The following is a 13,889-nucleotide window of genomic DNA, read 5'->3' as shown; positions in this document are numbered from 1 at the left end:
GGCCACATCTGGAATGTTGTGTCCAGTTCTGCACTCCACAGTTCAAGAGAGACAAGGAACTACTGGAGAGAGTCCAATGAAGGGTTATAAAGCTAATTTGGAGACTGGAGCATCTTTCTTACTAGGAGAGACTGAATCTTCTGGGTTGTTTAGCCTGGAGATCTCTGAGAAAGGATCTTATCAATGCTTGGAAATATCTAAAGGGCAGGTGTCAAGAGGATGGGGTGGTAGGTCAAGGGGCAATGGGCATAAACTAGAACACAGGAAGTTCCACCTGGGAAAAACAGAGCACTGGAACAGACTGCCCAGAGAGGTTGTGGAGTCTCCATGTCTGGAGCCTTTCAAAACCCACCTGGATGTATTTCTGTGTAACCTGATCTAGGTGAACCTGCTTTAGCAGGGGGGTTGAACTAAATGATCCTCAGAGGTCCCTTCCAACCCTTACCATTCTGTGACATGGAACCAGATGTGAACTTAGTCTTCACTGCTTTAGCCACGCTGTACACAAATAGTGAGATACAAACCAGAGATGTAATTGATTTAATCCACTAAACAGAGATGCTTTGCAAAGGTGATATTCCATTCAGCTGAAGGAAAAGTAGCTTAAGGAGTCTCTGTGCCATGCATTGAAGCTGCCAGTTGCTATCATACTAGCAATGGTCTTTCTTCCTGCTCCTCAGCCTTGTGTGCTCCTCGCTGCATGAACGGTGGACTCTGCATCACACCCGGCCTCTGCATCTGCCCTCCAGGGTTCTATGGCATCAACTGTGACAAAGGTAACTGCTGCCTAAACCCCCCCAAGCTCCAGATCCAGCAGTCTCTCTTTCTTCATCTGCATTACTTTCCCTGTGGTATTCTGGGGTGCATTAAGAGGAGTGTGTCCAGCAGATCAAGGGAGCTTCTCCTCCCCCTCTACTCTGCCCTGGTGAGGTCCCACCTGGAATATTGCATCCAGTTCTGGGCTCCACAGTTCAAGAGGGACAGGGATCTGCTGGAGAGATTCCAGTGGAGGGCTACAAAGATGATGAAGGGACTGGAGCACTGCCTTGTGAGGAAAGGCTGAGAGCCCTGGGGCTGTATACTCTGGAGAGGAGAAGACTGAGAGGGGATCTAATAAGTGTCTATAAATATCTAAGGGCTGGGGATCAGGAAGGAAGGGACAGCCTCTGCTCACTTGTGCCCTGGGATAGGACGAGGGGCAATGGATGGAAACTCCAGCACAGGAGATTCCACCTCAACATGAGGAGGAACTTCTTTACTGTAAGGGTGACAGAGCACTGGAACAGGCTGCCCAGAGAGGTTGTGGAGTCTCCTTCTCTGGAGACTTTCAAGCCCCATCTGGATGTGTTCCTCTGTGACTTGTGCTGGATTCTACGGTCCTGCTGTGGCAGGGGAGTTGGACTTGATGATCTCCAGAGGTCCCTTCCAACCCCTAACATCCTGTGATCCCTCTAGAAGTGGATTTGGGAAAATCAGGCAAGTGATGAATTAAGGTAGCTGTGGAAGTTTGGTTAAGCTTCAAACAGATGCTCAAGCACAGCCCATCAGCTGCTAGAGGAGTGTAGGCATTTGCAAAGCTTTCTCAGCTGGATGTGCCTGCATCCATGCACACCAGCTCTGTGAAAGGTGATTTAGCTAATCACTTTAGCTGATCCACTGAAAGTTGTATGACCTACCACAGAATGCACTTATGCTTCTGGCCTAGGGGGCAAAAAAATGACTCTGAATTCTGGTTGGAGGAAAATTAGTCTTAGTACTTATTTAGTGCATGAACTTGGTGCGCCTGGACACAGCTGAAAATAAGCAGGCCATTCAGTTTTTGTTCCCACATTGTGGCTCAGGAAGGATAAAAAGAAGTAATCAGTTGATCAGAGCAGTTCAGGCTACCAAGTAGAAAAACCAAGCAGTTTCCTGCAGACATGTAGCTGCCCTGCACATCATGGAGCAGATTACAGAACATCACCTTGCATTTCTTACTGCAGAGATAGATGAGGGAAAGACTAAATGAGAAATGTCCCAGCATATGGGAAGCTTGAGCAAACTGCTGTGGTCAGTGACTTGTGTCTGATCCTTGAGGCTTTCACTGCATTTTAAAAGATGTTTCACAACTGCACAGTGATGAAATGCTCCCAATGTCTTGAAGAATTAATGTGATTCCCTGCTAGCTGGTGAAAAGCTGAGGCAGACAGACAGCATTACAAAGGCCTGCAGTGGCAGGACCAGGGGCAATGGCTTCAAACTAGAGAAGAGCAGATTGGGATTGGATGTTAGGAACAGGTTGTTTACCATGAGGGTGGTGGAACACTGGAAGAGGTTGCCCAGGAAGGTGGTGGGGGCCCCATGCCTGGAGATATTCAAGGTGAGGCTCAACAGGGCTCTGGGCAGCCTGATCTAGTTGGGGATGTCCCTGCTGACTGCAGTGGGGGGTGGACTGGATGACCTTTGGAGGTCCCCTCCAACCTAGACCATTCTATGATTCTATATTCTGTGTTTTGCATCTCTGTCACTATACAACAAAGACCTATAAAGATTACTTCCTAGTCAAGGTCTTAATTAAGAACTGCAGTGAAGCAACTTCCAATCCTAGGTTGTGCTCCTTTGATCGGTTCCAATAGCAATAGTGATTAGATCCTTCGATGATCTTTACATACCAGGATTGATAAAGATGTAACACAGACTGCCCTGGGGGAGCTCATTGCAGAATTGTTCACTTAGAATCATAGAATCATGGATCAATAAGGTTGGGAAAGACCTCAAAGATCATCAAGTCCAATGTGTCACCCAAGACCTCATGACTACTAAACCATGGCACCAAGTGCCATGTCCAGTCCCCTCTTGAACACCTTTCTGTGTCTCTTTCTGTGCTGACTTGTGTGTGTGTGCCTGGGGGAAAGCATTATGCAGGAGCAAACACCTTTTAGTCTCCTTTTGTAAAGCAAATGAAAAGCTACTAAGGCAACATTTTACAACATATCCAGTGATTATTTACAGTGAGCAGCAGAAAACATTCAGGTCAAGTCAGTCTGAGTTCATGGTTAGTGACTTCATTCATTCATGTTCTATTTGTTTCAGCAAACTGTACAACAACCTGCTTCAATGGAGGAACGTGTTTCTACCTGGGAAAATGCATTTGCCCTTCAGGCTATGAAGGAGACCAGTGTGAAATTAGTGAGTAGCATCTCCATATGCTTACATTCACTTGCATCAGCTTCTTCCAATGTCTGAATGTCTGACATGCAACTTGCCTCTGCTGGGGTCGGAGTGAGAGTGAGCAGGCACTTTGGGGTCCTCAGCAAGTCAGATGCCACATCCCTCCAAATGATTTCCTACTAAGAAGCCTGACTCATTGCTGGACACTCTCACACCGTAGCTTGGAGACAGACTGAGAGAGTTGGGGTTGTTCAGGCTGGAGAAGAGAAGGCTCCGAGGAGACCTAATTGTGGCCTTCCAGTAACTGAAGGGGGCTACAAGAAAGCTGGGGAGGGACTTTTGAGGGTGATAGGACTGGGGGGAATGGAAAAAAAAAGTAGAAATGGGTAGATTCAGATTGGATGTTAGGAAGAAGTTCTTGACCATGAGGGTGGTGAGACACTGGCACAGGTTGCCCAGGGAGGTGGTGGAAGCCTCATCCCTGGAGGTTTTTGCAGCCAGGCTGGATGTGGCTGTGAGCAACCTGCTGTAGTGTGAGGTGTCCCTGCCCATGGTAGGGGGATTGGAACTGGCTGATCCTTGAGGTCCCTTCCAGCCCTGACAATTCTAGGTTTTACTCATGAATGGGCTTGGTAACAGCCCTCAAGCTGTACATCTGCAAGTGGTAATGAGTGGCAGGCAGATGTGCTGCTGTGCCAAGCCCATGTGGAACAGCTATTTTCAAACAGCATGGCAATCACACTGGGGCACAGCAGCATGGGTCTGAGCATGCATCTCCAAAAGGGCTGCTCTAAGTTGGGAATGAAAGGTTTGGAGTGAAGGGAGGACTGAACCGTAAGAGAGGGGAGCTTTCATGTAAGCTGTTAAGTTGTGTTCACATGGCAACATGAAAATCCATGTCACAAACATCAAAAGGCTTGCTGTTTTCAGAAGTTTAGCTTCAAAGCAGTTCAAAATACTTCAGCTCATGGTTGGTCTAAGTGCACTGTGTAAAGCTGGGGGGTGGAGATCTGGCTAGGCTGAAGCAGACCTGGGAGGTTAGCAGTCAAGTGTTTGATCTCAGTGAGAGAAAGGCTTTCTCCCAGCTCTGTTAAACTGGATTAATTCCATAGTTTCTCACACTTTATAACAGGGTATCAGCACTTGGGTTGTTCTTTCTTGGCTTAAAGCTTCTAAAAGGATGCTGTGTGAAGAGCTTCCCCTGATGTAAATCACAGAATGTCAGGGGCTGGAAGGGACCTTGAGAGGTCATAGGCACAAGCTGTATGAGGAGAGGCAGAGGGAGCTGGGGGTGTTTAGCCTGGAGAAGAGGAGGCTCAGGGGAGACCTTCTTGCCATCTACAACTCCCTGAAGGGAGGTTGTAGCCAGGTGGGGGTTGCTCTGTTCTTCCAGCCAACCAGCCTCAGAACAAGAGGACACAGTCTCAAGGTGTGCCAGGAGAAGTGTAGGCTGGATGTTAGAAAGAAATTCTTCCCAGAAAGAGAGATTGGCCATTGGAATGTGCTGCCCAGGGAGGTGGTGGAGTCACCATCACTGGAGGTGTTTAGGAAGAGCCTGGATGAGGCACTTGGTGCCATGGTTTAGTTGATGAGATGGTGTTGGGTGATAGGTTGGACTTGATGATCTCAAAGGTCTTTTCCAACCTGCTATTCTATTCTATTCTATTCTATTCTATTCTATTCTATTCTATTCTATTCTATTCCATTCCATTCCATTCCATTCCATTCCATTCTATTCCATCCTATCCTATCCTATCCTATCCTATCCTATCCTATCCTATCCTATCCTATCCTATCCTATCCTATCCTATCCTATTCCATTCCATTCCATTCCATTCCATCTGATATTACAAGATGTGTAATTAAGATTAATACATTTAACTGATCTGTCCAAGGGGCTCAAGCTGCTTGGGATGGGTACAGATGACTTTGGCTTCTTGCAAAGGCAACTCAAATCAAATTCACTATAATACAGGCAGGAAACCAGTACCTGTACAAAAAGAAAGAAGTAATAATAAAACTGAAGATCACAGTATTTGTGGCAGGTTTAGGCTATGCCTTTAAAATTTTGTTACAGAAAAGTTTTGTTAATGTTGGGGGGGAAATTTCATAGAGTCACAGAATCAGCCAGGTTGGAAAAGACTTCAGAGATCATCAAGTCCAACCTATCATCCAACCCCTCATGACAACTAAACCATGGCTCCAAGTGCCACATACAATCCCATCTTGAACACCTCCAGGGATGGTGACTCCACCACCTCCCCGGGCAGCACATTCCAGTGGCTAACAACTCTCTCTGGGAAGAACTTTCTCCTCACCTCCAGCCTAAACCTCCCCTGGCACAGCTTGAGACTGTGTCCTCTTGTTCTGGTCCTGGTTGCCTGGGAGAAGAGACCAACCCCCACCTGGCTACAACCTCCCTTCAGGGAGTTGTAGACAGCAAGAAGGTCTCCCCTGAGCCTCCTCTCTTCTCCAGGCTAAGCAACCCCAGCTCCCTCAGCCTCTCCTCACAGGGCTGTGCTCCAAACCCCTCCCCAGCTTTGTTGCCCTTCTCTGGACACCTGCCAGCATCTCAACATCTTTCCTAAACTGAGGAGTCCAGAACTGGACACAGGACTCAAGGTGTGGCCTAACCAGTGCTGAGTCCAGGGCAGAATGACTTCCCTGCTCCTGCTGGCCACACAATTTCTGATGCAGGCCAGGATGCCATTGGCCTTCGTGGCCACCTGGGCACACTGCTGGCTCATGTTCTGCCATTTCAACCCACCACATTACACTAAGAGCTAACCTGGATCACGTTGATGAGAGCAACAAAAGCTATGCACTTGCTATCCCAAGGCAAGCTGGGATGGCAGTTGGTAGACCATGATTGATGGCTCCAACCACCTCTGGATGCTGCTCCACTGCCAGCACAGCAGTGGCAGACGGCACGAAATTCTAATCAAGGCTTAGGAAAACCAGAAGAGAAACTCAGCTCAGTCTTTTCTCTTAGATCCAGGGCCAAGCTACATTTAGTCAAGGGAGTCTTGAAATAACAAGGGGACAAAAACCTTTCAGCAGGCAGAAATCCATCTTGTGAGAACTGCTAAGTTCTCCTTGTTTGGGTTTTGGTGAGGGTTGAAACATAGTTTTTTTTGAAAGGATTTTGAGTGCTTGTCAAAGAGTTGAATCACTTTGTAAGGCTTCTGGGAAATGGGCTGGGCCCCTGTCTACAACACTAAAAAGCTTTCACAAGCATTCACAGCCTTCCAGATTTCTCCCCCCCGCCCCAGTTATACTTCTATGCATTGTCTCTAATTAGTGCTTCAGTTTGTGAGTGCAGAGAGGTTTGTTTTGTTTGGGATTCCTCCCCCACTTTTGTCACCAGCTGTTTTGTTGCTTTTTTTCCCCCATTTCTCAGAGACAATTCACAGGCTTACAGGATGTCAGGGGTTGGAAGGGACCCAAAGAGATCATCAAGTCCAACCCCCCTGCCAGAGCAGGACCATACAATCTAACTCAGGTCACAGAGGAATGCATCCAGACAGGCCTTGAAAGCCTCCAGAGAAGGAGACTCCACAACCTCTCTGGGCAGCCTGCTCCAGGGCTCTGTGACCCTTACAGTAGAGAAGTTCCTCCTCATGTTGAGGTGGAACCTCCTGTGCTGCAGCTTACATCCATTGCCCCTGCATTAGGAATAGTGTGGCCAGCAGGAGCAGGGAGGTCATTGTGCCCCTGTACTCTGCATTGGTTAGGCCACACCTTGAGTCCTGTGCCCAGTTCTGGGCCCCTCAGTTTAAGAAGGACATTGAGACACTTGAACGTGTCCAGAGAAGGGCAACGAGGCTGGGGAGAGGCCTTGAGCACAGCCCTGTGAGGAGAGGCTGAGGGAGCTGGGGTTGCTTAGCCTGGAGAAGAGGAGGCTCAGGGGAGACCTCATTGCTCTCTACAACTACCCGAAGAAAGGTTGTAGCCAGGAAGGGGTTGGTCTCTTCTCTCTAGCAACCAGCACCAGAACAAGGGGACACAGTCTCAAGCTGCACCAGGGGAAGTTTAGGCTTGAGGTGAGAAGAAAGTTCTTCACTGAGAGAGTTGTTAGCCATTGGAATGTGCTGCCCAGGGAGGTGGTGGAGTCACCGTCCCTGGAGGTATTCAAGGGGAGATTGGACGTGGCACTTGGTGCCATGGTCTAGTTGTGAGGTTTGTGGCGACAGGTTGGACTTGATGATCCTCGAGGTCTCTTCCAACCTTAGTGATACTGTGATACTGTGACACTGTCCTATCCCAGGGAGCAAGTGAGCAGAGGCTGTCCCCTCCCTCCTGACCCCCAGCCCTCAGATATTTATAAATATTGATTAAATCCCCTCTCAGTCTTCTCTTTTCCAGACTAAGCAGCCCCAGGTCATAGAATCACAGAGTCATAGAATCATAGAATCACAGAGTCATGGAATCACAGAATCAATAAGGTTGGAAAAGATCTCAGAGATCACCAAGTCCAACCTGTCACCCAACACCTCCTGACTAACTAAACCACGGTCCCTCAGCCTCTCCTCACCAGGCAGTGCTCTGGTCCCCTAATCATCCTCGTTGCCCTCCGCTGGACCCTCTCCAGCAGATCCCTGTCCCTCTTGAACTGGGAAGCCCAAAACTGAATGCAGTTATTACTCTTTGCTCCATCCTGTGAAATACCTCAGCCCAAAGTTAATCGAGCTGTGCTGAGCTAAATGCTTGCCTAATGGAGCTCTGTGGAAGTCGGTGCCATGCCCCTTGACCCACGCTCTCCGGATTTACCTTAGGAGCTAGGAAAATCCCTGGATTTCCTCAGCATTGCTCCTTGTGGTCGTTAAGTGCTTGCAATCCAAATGCTTTCATGTGAGAATACCTAAAGGTTTCCCCCATCTAGAGGCTCCTGTGGGGAAATTGTGCTTCTGCAGATTCTCTTCTAGGATGAACTTTCTCCTCACCTCCAGCCTAAACTTCCCCTGGTGCAGCTTGAGACTGTGTCCTCTTGTTCTGGTGCTGGTTGCCTGGGAGAAGAGACCAACACCCTCCTGGCCACAACCTCCCTTCAGGTAGTTGTAGACAGCAAGAAGGTCTCCCCTGAGCCTCCTCTTCTCCAGGCTAAGCAACCCCAGCTCCCTCAGCCTCTCCTCACAGGGCTTTGCTTCAGACTTCTCCCCAGCTTTGTTGCTCTTCTCTGGACACCTTCAAGAGCTTCAATGTCCTTCTTAAATTGAGGAGCCCAGAACTGGACACAGGACTCAAGGTGTGGCCTGACCAGTGCTGAGTACAGGTGAATGTACTGTGAATCAAATCTATTAAGTTTAAATAAGGCCCTTGGTGTGGGTTAGTCTAAGCAGGAAATTGAGTGTGGATGTCTTCCACTGATGTAGACTTCCTCCATCCCAGCCAGGGCCAAACAAACTTGCCTACAGCAGTGCTGTCAGACCCAGCCTCTTTTCTTTGGCAAAGTCTGAATATGAGGGAAAGTAATCTCTGAAACAAAAGCCTTGAAAGATGTCTGCCAGTTCTAATTACTGTTACCAAAGATGCTTCCTTTTTTAAATGTGCCTTTAGTTTCTGAGCTGTGGTGTGGAACAGCCCTCATGGCACCAGCCACAGCATCATAGTGCTCCACTGCCTTTTGTTACAAGCTGACAGGCCCAGACAATCTTTTTATTGTCTGCAGGAAGTGACCATATCTATCAGATCCTCAGCATCCTATCGCTTCAAACATCTCTAGGATGACACCAGATTTTCTTCTGCTTGTGCCTCCTGGCTTTGAATCACTCTTACAACAACCCCATGCAACACTACAGAGTGGGGACAGAGTGGCTGGAGAGCAGCCAGGCAGAAAGGAACCTGGGGGTACTGATTGACAGCTGGCTGAACATGAGCAAGCAGCGTGCCCAGGTGGCCAAGAAGGCCAACGGCATCCTGGTCTGCATCAGGAATAGTGTGGCCAGCAGGAGCAGGGAAGTCATTCTGCCCTGGGCTCAGCACTGGTTAGGCCACAACTTGAATTCTGTGTCCAGTTCTGGGCCCCTCAATTTAAGAAGGACATTGAGATACTTGAGCATGTCCAGAGAAGGGCAACGAGGCTGGGGAGGGGTCTGGAGCACAGCCCTGTGAGGAGAGGCTGAGGGAGCTGGGGTTGCTTAGCCTGGAGGAGAGGAGGCTCAGGGGAGACCTTATTGCCATCTACAGCTCCCTGAAGGGAGGTTGTAGCCAGGAAGGGGTTGGTCTCTTCTGCCAGGCAATGAGCACCAGAACAAGAGGACACAGTCTCAAGCTGTGCCAGAGGAGGTTTAGGCTTGAGGAGAGGAGAAAGTTCTTCCCAGAAAGAGATTGGCCATTGGAATGTGCTGCCCAGGGAGGTGGTGGAGTCACCATCCCTGGAGGTGTTCAAAAAAGGATTGGATGTGGCACTTGGAGCCATGGTTTAGTTGTCAGGAGGTGTTAGGTATTAGGCAATAGGTTGGACTTGATGATCTCTGAGGTCTTTTCCAACCTGGTTGATTCTCTGATTCCATGATTCTTTGCAACCACAAAGCCTGGCAAGTGCTGCCTCCCTACCAAAGGGTGAGGAGGAGAGCAGGAGGCAACACTGACTGGTTGCATGAAGAAATCTTCAGTCTGAGTGACACAAATCTGCATGGCCACAGAGGCTTTGGCTGTGCTGAATTAATGTCATATTTTCAAAGCAGAAGGATTCATATCAATTGGAAATACAGACTTGCAGCAGAACCTTCTCAATGGATCTGTAGTGCACACTCTTACACCAGCATCTGATGAAGTTTTCAGGCACAAGGCAGGCTTCTCAGACACTTGTCTCCAGTAAGTGAATGGAATGGAATGGAATGGAATGGAATGGAATGGAATGGAATGGAATGGAATAGACTAGAATAGAATAGAATAGAGTAGAATAGAGTAGAATAGAATAGAATAGAATAGAATAGAATAGAATAGATTACAGTATCACAGACCCCAAGGATCATCGAGTCCAACCTGTCTCCACAGAATATAATAGAGTGGAATGGAATGGAATGGAATGGAATGGAATGGAATGGAATGGAATGGAATGGAATGGGATGGAATGGAATGGAATGGAATGGGATGGGATGGAATGGAATGGAATGGGATGGGATGGAATGGAATGGAATGGAATAGAATAGAACTGAATTGAATTGAATTGAACTGAATTGAACTGAATTGAATTGAATTGAATTGAATTGAATTGAATTGAATTGAATTGAATTAAATTGAATTGAATTGAACTGAATTGAATTGAATTGAATTGCATTGAATTGAATTGAATTGAATTGAATTGAATTGAATTAACCAGGTTGGACCTTTGAGATCATCCAGTCCAACCCATCATCCAACACCATCTAATCAACTAAACCATGGCACCAAGCACCCAATCCAGTCTCTTCCTAAACACCTCCAGGGATGGTGACTCCGCCACCTCCCTGGGCAGCACATTCCAATGGCCAATCTCTCTTTCTGTGAAGAACTTCTTCCTAACCTCCAGCCTAAACCTCCCCTGGACCATTGTTTCCATGTTTTCCATGTCTAGGTAAATGCCACCAGCCCTGTCGGAACGGAGGCAAGTGTACTGGTAAGAATAAATGCAAGTGCTCCAAAGGCTACCAGGGAGATCTCTGTTCAAAGCGTAAGTACCAACAAGAGCCACAAAAAAGATGAAGGGAGTGAAGCTTCTTCCTGATTAGGAGAGACTGAGGGAGCTGGGAGGAGACTAAGGGCTGACCTCATTCATGTTGATAAAGATGTGCAGGGTGAGTGCCAAGAGGACAGAGCCTGGCTCTGCTGGGTGGTACCCAGTGTCAGCACAAGGGGCAGTGGTGGAAGCTGAGGCATTGGAAGTTCCATGGAAAGAGGAGGAAAAACTTTTTCCCTGTTAGGATGATGGAACACAGGAACAGGCTGCACAGGTGGATTGTGGAGTCTACCTCTCTGGAGATATTCAAACCCACCTGGATGTATTCCTGTGTGAGCTGCTCTAGGTGCTCCTGCTGTGGCAGGGGGGTTGTACTGGATGATCTCTCGAGGTCCCTTCCAGCCCCTAACATTCTGTGAATCTGTGATCTCTCCATCAGTCCTTGCTGTAGGAGCATCAAGCTGGCTGCACAGTGTCTTCTTGCATTACATCAGTGCTAACTGTTTGCTGTCAAAGTAATTCAGAGAATCACAGAATGTGAGGGGTTGGAAGGGACCTCGGAAGATCATCCAGTCCAACCCCCCTGCCAGAGCAGGAGCACCTGAGTCAGGTTACTTTACTTTCCAGGCATACAGCTTACACCAGACTGAAAGGAATTATGAAACAGATCCATTTTTGACAAAAGCATCCCCAAAGTCTGTGATGTACTCTTGAGTGTCTGTCAAGCAGCAGCTGAGTAATAGACAGATACCTAATAAAATGCCAATGCACTGCAGTGTGAACATCTATTTGGGACACTTTGGGAGAGGGATGCTGGGTGCTACCCTCCTTCTCCTGCTGGTTCTGGCAGGCACTCAGTCCTGCTGTTGGTTCTGCTTTGCTCTGTCAAAGGCCAAACCAGGCCTTGCAGGTGAAGGAGGGATGAACTGTTTCAGGTGCACTTGGTGCAAAGGCACAGATGTAGTGTGAGAGCCCCAGGCCATGCCAGGACCAACCCATTGTGAGGAACAGAAGGGAAAGCAAACACACAGCTCTGTCTTTTCAAGACATCAGCCATGTGTGCTCATTTTCTTACAGCTGTCTGTGAACCTGGCTGTGGCCTGTATGGCACCTGCACCGAGCCCAACAAATGCCACTGCAAAGAAGGCTGGCATGGGAGACACTGCAATAAAAGTAAGTGAGAAACAAACCCCCAGAGTCCCTATCAGGGGTCTTACAAATCCACTGCTATACAAAACTGACTGCTTTGAGAGCCTTTTCAGCATCATGGCACCAAACTGGGTAGCAGTCTCTATCTGGTTAGAAGTAGGAAGGCTCTGCAGAAGGATCTGGACAGGCTGGTCCAGTAGGTCAACATCAATTGTAGGAAGTTTAACAAGGCCAAGTGCTGGGTCCTCCACTTGGGTCACAAGAAGCCTGTTCAATGCTGCAGGCTTGGGGAAGAGTGTCTGGAAAGCTGCCCAGTAGAAAAGGCCCTGGGGATGCCATTTGACAACTGGCTGAAAATGAGCCAACCGTGTGCCCAGGTGGCCAAGAAGGCCAACAGCATCCTTGCCTGTAGCAGGATTAATGTGGCCAGCAGTAGTCCAGTTCTGGAGCCCCCATTACAGGAAGGACCTGGACATGCTGGAGTGCGCCTAGTGAGAACACACCTGGAATATTGCATCCAGTTCTGGGCTCCCCAGTTCAAGAGGGACAGGGATCTACTGGAGAGAGTCCAATGGAGGGCTACAAGGATATTGAAGGGACTGGAGCACTGCCTGAGGAGGAAAAGCTGAGAGCCCTGGGGCTGTTTAGTGTGGACAGGAGAAGTCTGAGAGGGGATCTGATTAGTGTTTGTAAATACCTGAGGGCTGGGGGTCAGGAAGGAAGGGACAGCCTCAGCTCACTTGTGCCCTGGGATAGGACAAGGGACAATGGATGGAAACTCCAGCACAGGAGGTTCCACCTCAACATGAGGAGGAACTTCTTTGCTCTAAGTGTCACAGAGCACTGGAACAGGCTGCCCAGAGAGGTTGTGGAGTCTCCTCCTCTGGAGCCTTTCCAGCCCTGTCTGGATGTGCTCCTGTGTGACCTGTGCTAGATTCTATGGTCCTGCTCTGGCAGAGGGGTTGGACTCGAATGTCTCCAGGGGTCCCTTCCAACCCTAACGTCCTGGGATCCTGTGGGCTCCCTGGTGAGGGGAGAGCATCTCTCCACCTGGCAGCACCTCATCCCTCCCAGGGTTGGGGTGCAGAGGGGCAAGTGCTTGTGTAAGGCAGAGCAAACCCCTTTGTTCCACCAGCAGAGACTGTTTCCACTTGAAATACTAGCCGTGGAGCATGATCCCGCTTCTGTGGTTTCTCTTCTCTTGAACTGGGTAATTTTTCCAGGGTATGGAGCCAGCAGTCTGAGCGCCCTGAGGCCATCAGGCAGCAAGCACCGGCAGCACACGCCTTCGCCGAAAAGGGCCGAGGAGAGGCAGGTCCCACCCGAATCCAATTACATCTGGTGAACTCCAGCATCTGCAAGGGGTCGTGTTACACAGAGTTCAGAGCCTTCATTAACCTCTCGTGGATTGAATGTTAAACCTCTGGTCATTACAGTTAAGATTCCTGGCTGGAGTTTTATTAGCTGCCTTATAAACCCACTGAGCTGGTATTTTACTATTCCTTTTTTTTTGGTTATTAATATGATTATTTGTCAGAGTTGTCTTATAAATGCTCCTATCTCCTGATTATATAGGGCTGCTTCTTTCACTGCTTTCAATGGTGTTTTGTACTATACTTCAGTTAAACTTCCTTTGGGGGTTTTTTATTTTAAGGTTTTGGTGGTTTGGTTTTTTTTTTGTTTGTTACAGAGCTGCAAATATTCTCCAAAGAATTGATAAGAGTCAAGCAGAAAACCTTGCAGATTCTAACCTGAGTCATTCCAATGGGCACAGATTTCATTTCCCTAGGACAGGAAGAAAGGTTGGGGTGGGTTGAAGTTACCCCCAATTCGGTATTCTGTACAAGAAAGATGTGGCCTGACTGGCATGAGACCAGTAAGAATGGGTTGAAAATCCCCCCCAACAGAAAATTGCCAGCAGGCTGGTTGC

At 48.3% G+C, this 13,889-nt stretch overlaps 1 protein-coding gene across 1 annotated transcript in view; it reads left to right on the top strand.

Moving 5' to 3' along the window:
- Nucleotides 1-13,433, top strand: part of WIF1 (WNT inhibitory factor 1) — a 61,779-nt gene extending 48,346 nt beyond the window's left edge. Inside the window, exons 6-10 of the mRNA XM_054178203.1 lie at nucleotides 681-776; nucleotides 3,073-3,168; nucleotides 10,709-10,804; nucleotides 11,888-11,983; nucleotides 13,183-13,433. Coding sequence (XP_054034178.1) covers nucleotides 681-776; nucleotides 3,073-3,168; nucleotides 10,709-10,804; nucleotides 11,888-11,983; nucleotides 13,183-13,304 — 506 coding nt within the window. The 3' untranslated portion in view covers nucleotides 13,305-13,433. The remainder of the gene's footprint in view (nucleotides 1-680; nucleotides 777-3,072; nucleotides 3,169-10,708; nucleotides 10,805-11,887; nucleotides 11,984-13,182) is intronic.
- The last annotated feature ends 456 nt before the right edge of the window (nucleotides 13,434-13,889 follow it).

This window comes from Dryobates pubescens, chromosome Z (assembly GCF_014839835.1).
Source record: "Dryobates pubescens isolate bDryPub1 chromosome Z, bDryPub1.pri, whole genome shotgun sequence".
Taxonomy (NCBI): domain Eukaryota; kingdom Metazoa; phylum Chordata; class Aves; order Piciformes; family Picidae; genus Dryobates; species Dryobates pubescens.
Note: the sequence above shows the minus strand (reverse complement) of the source record. Positions and strands in the feature narration are given on the sequence as shown.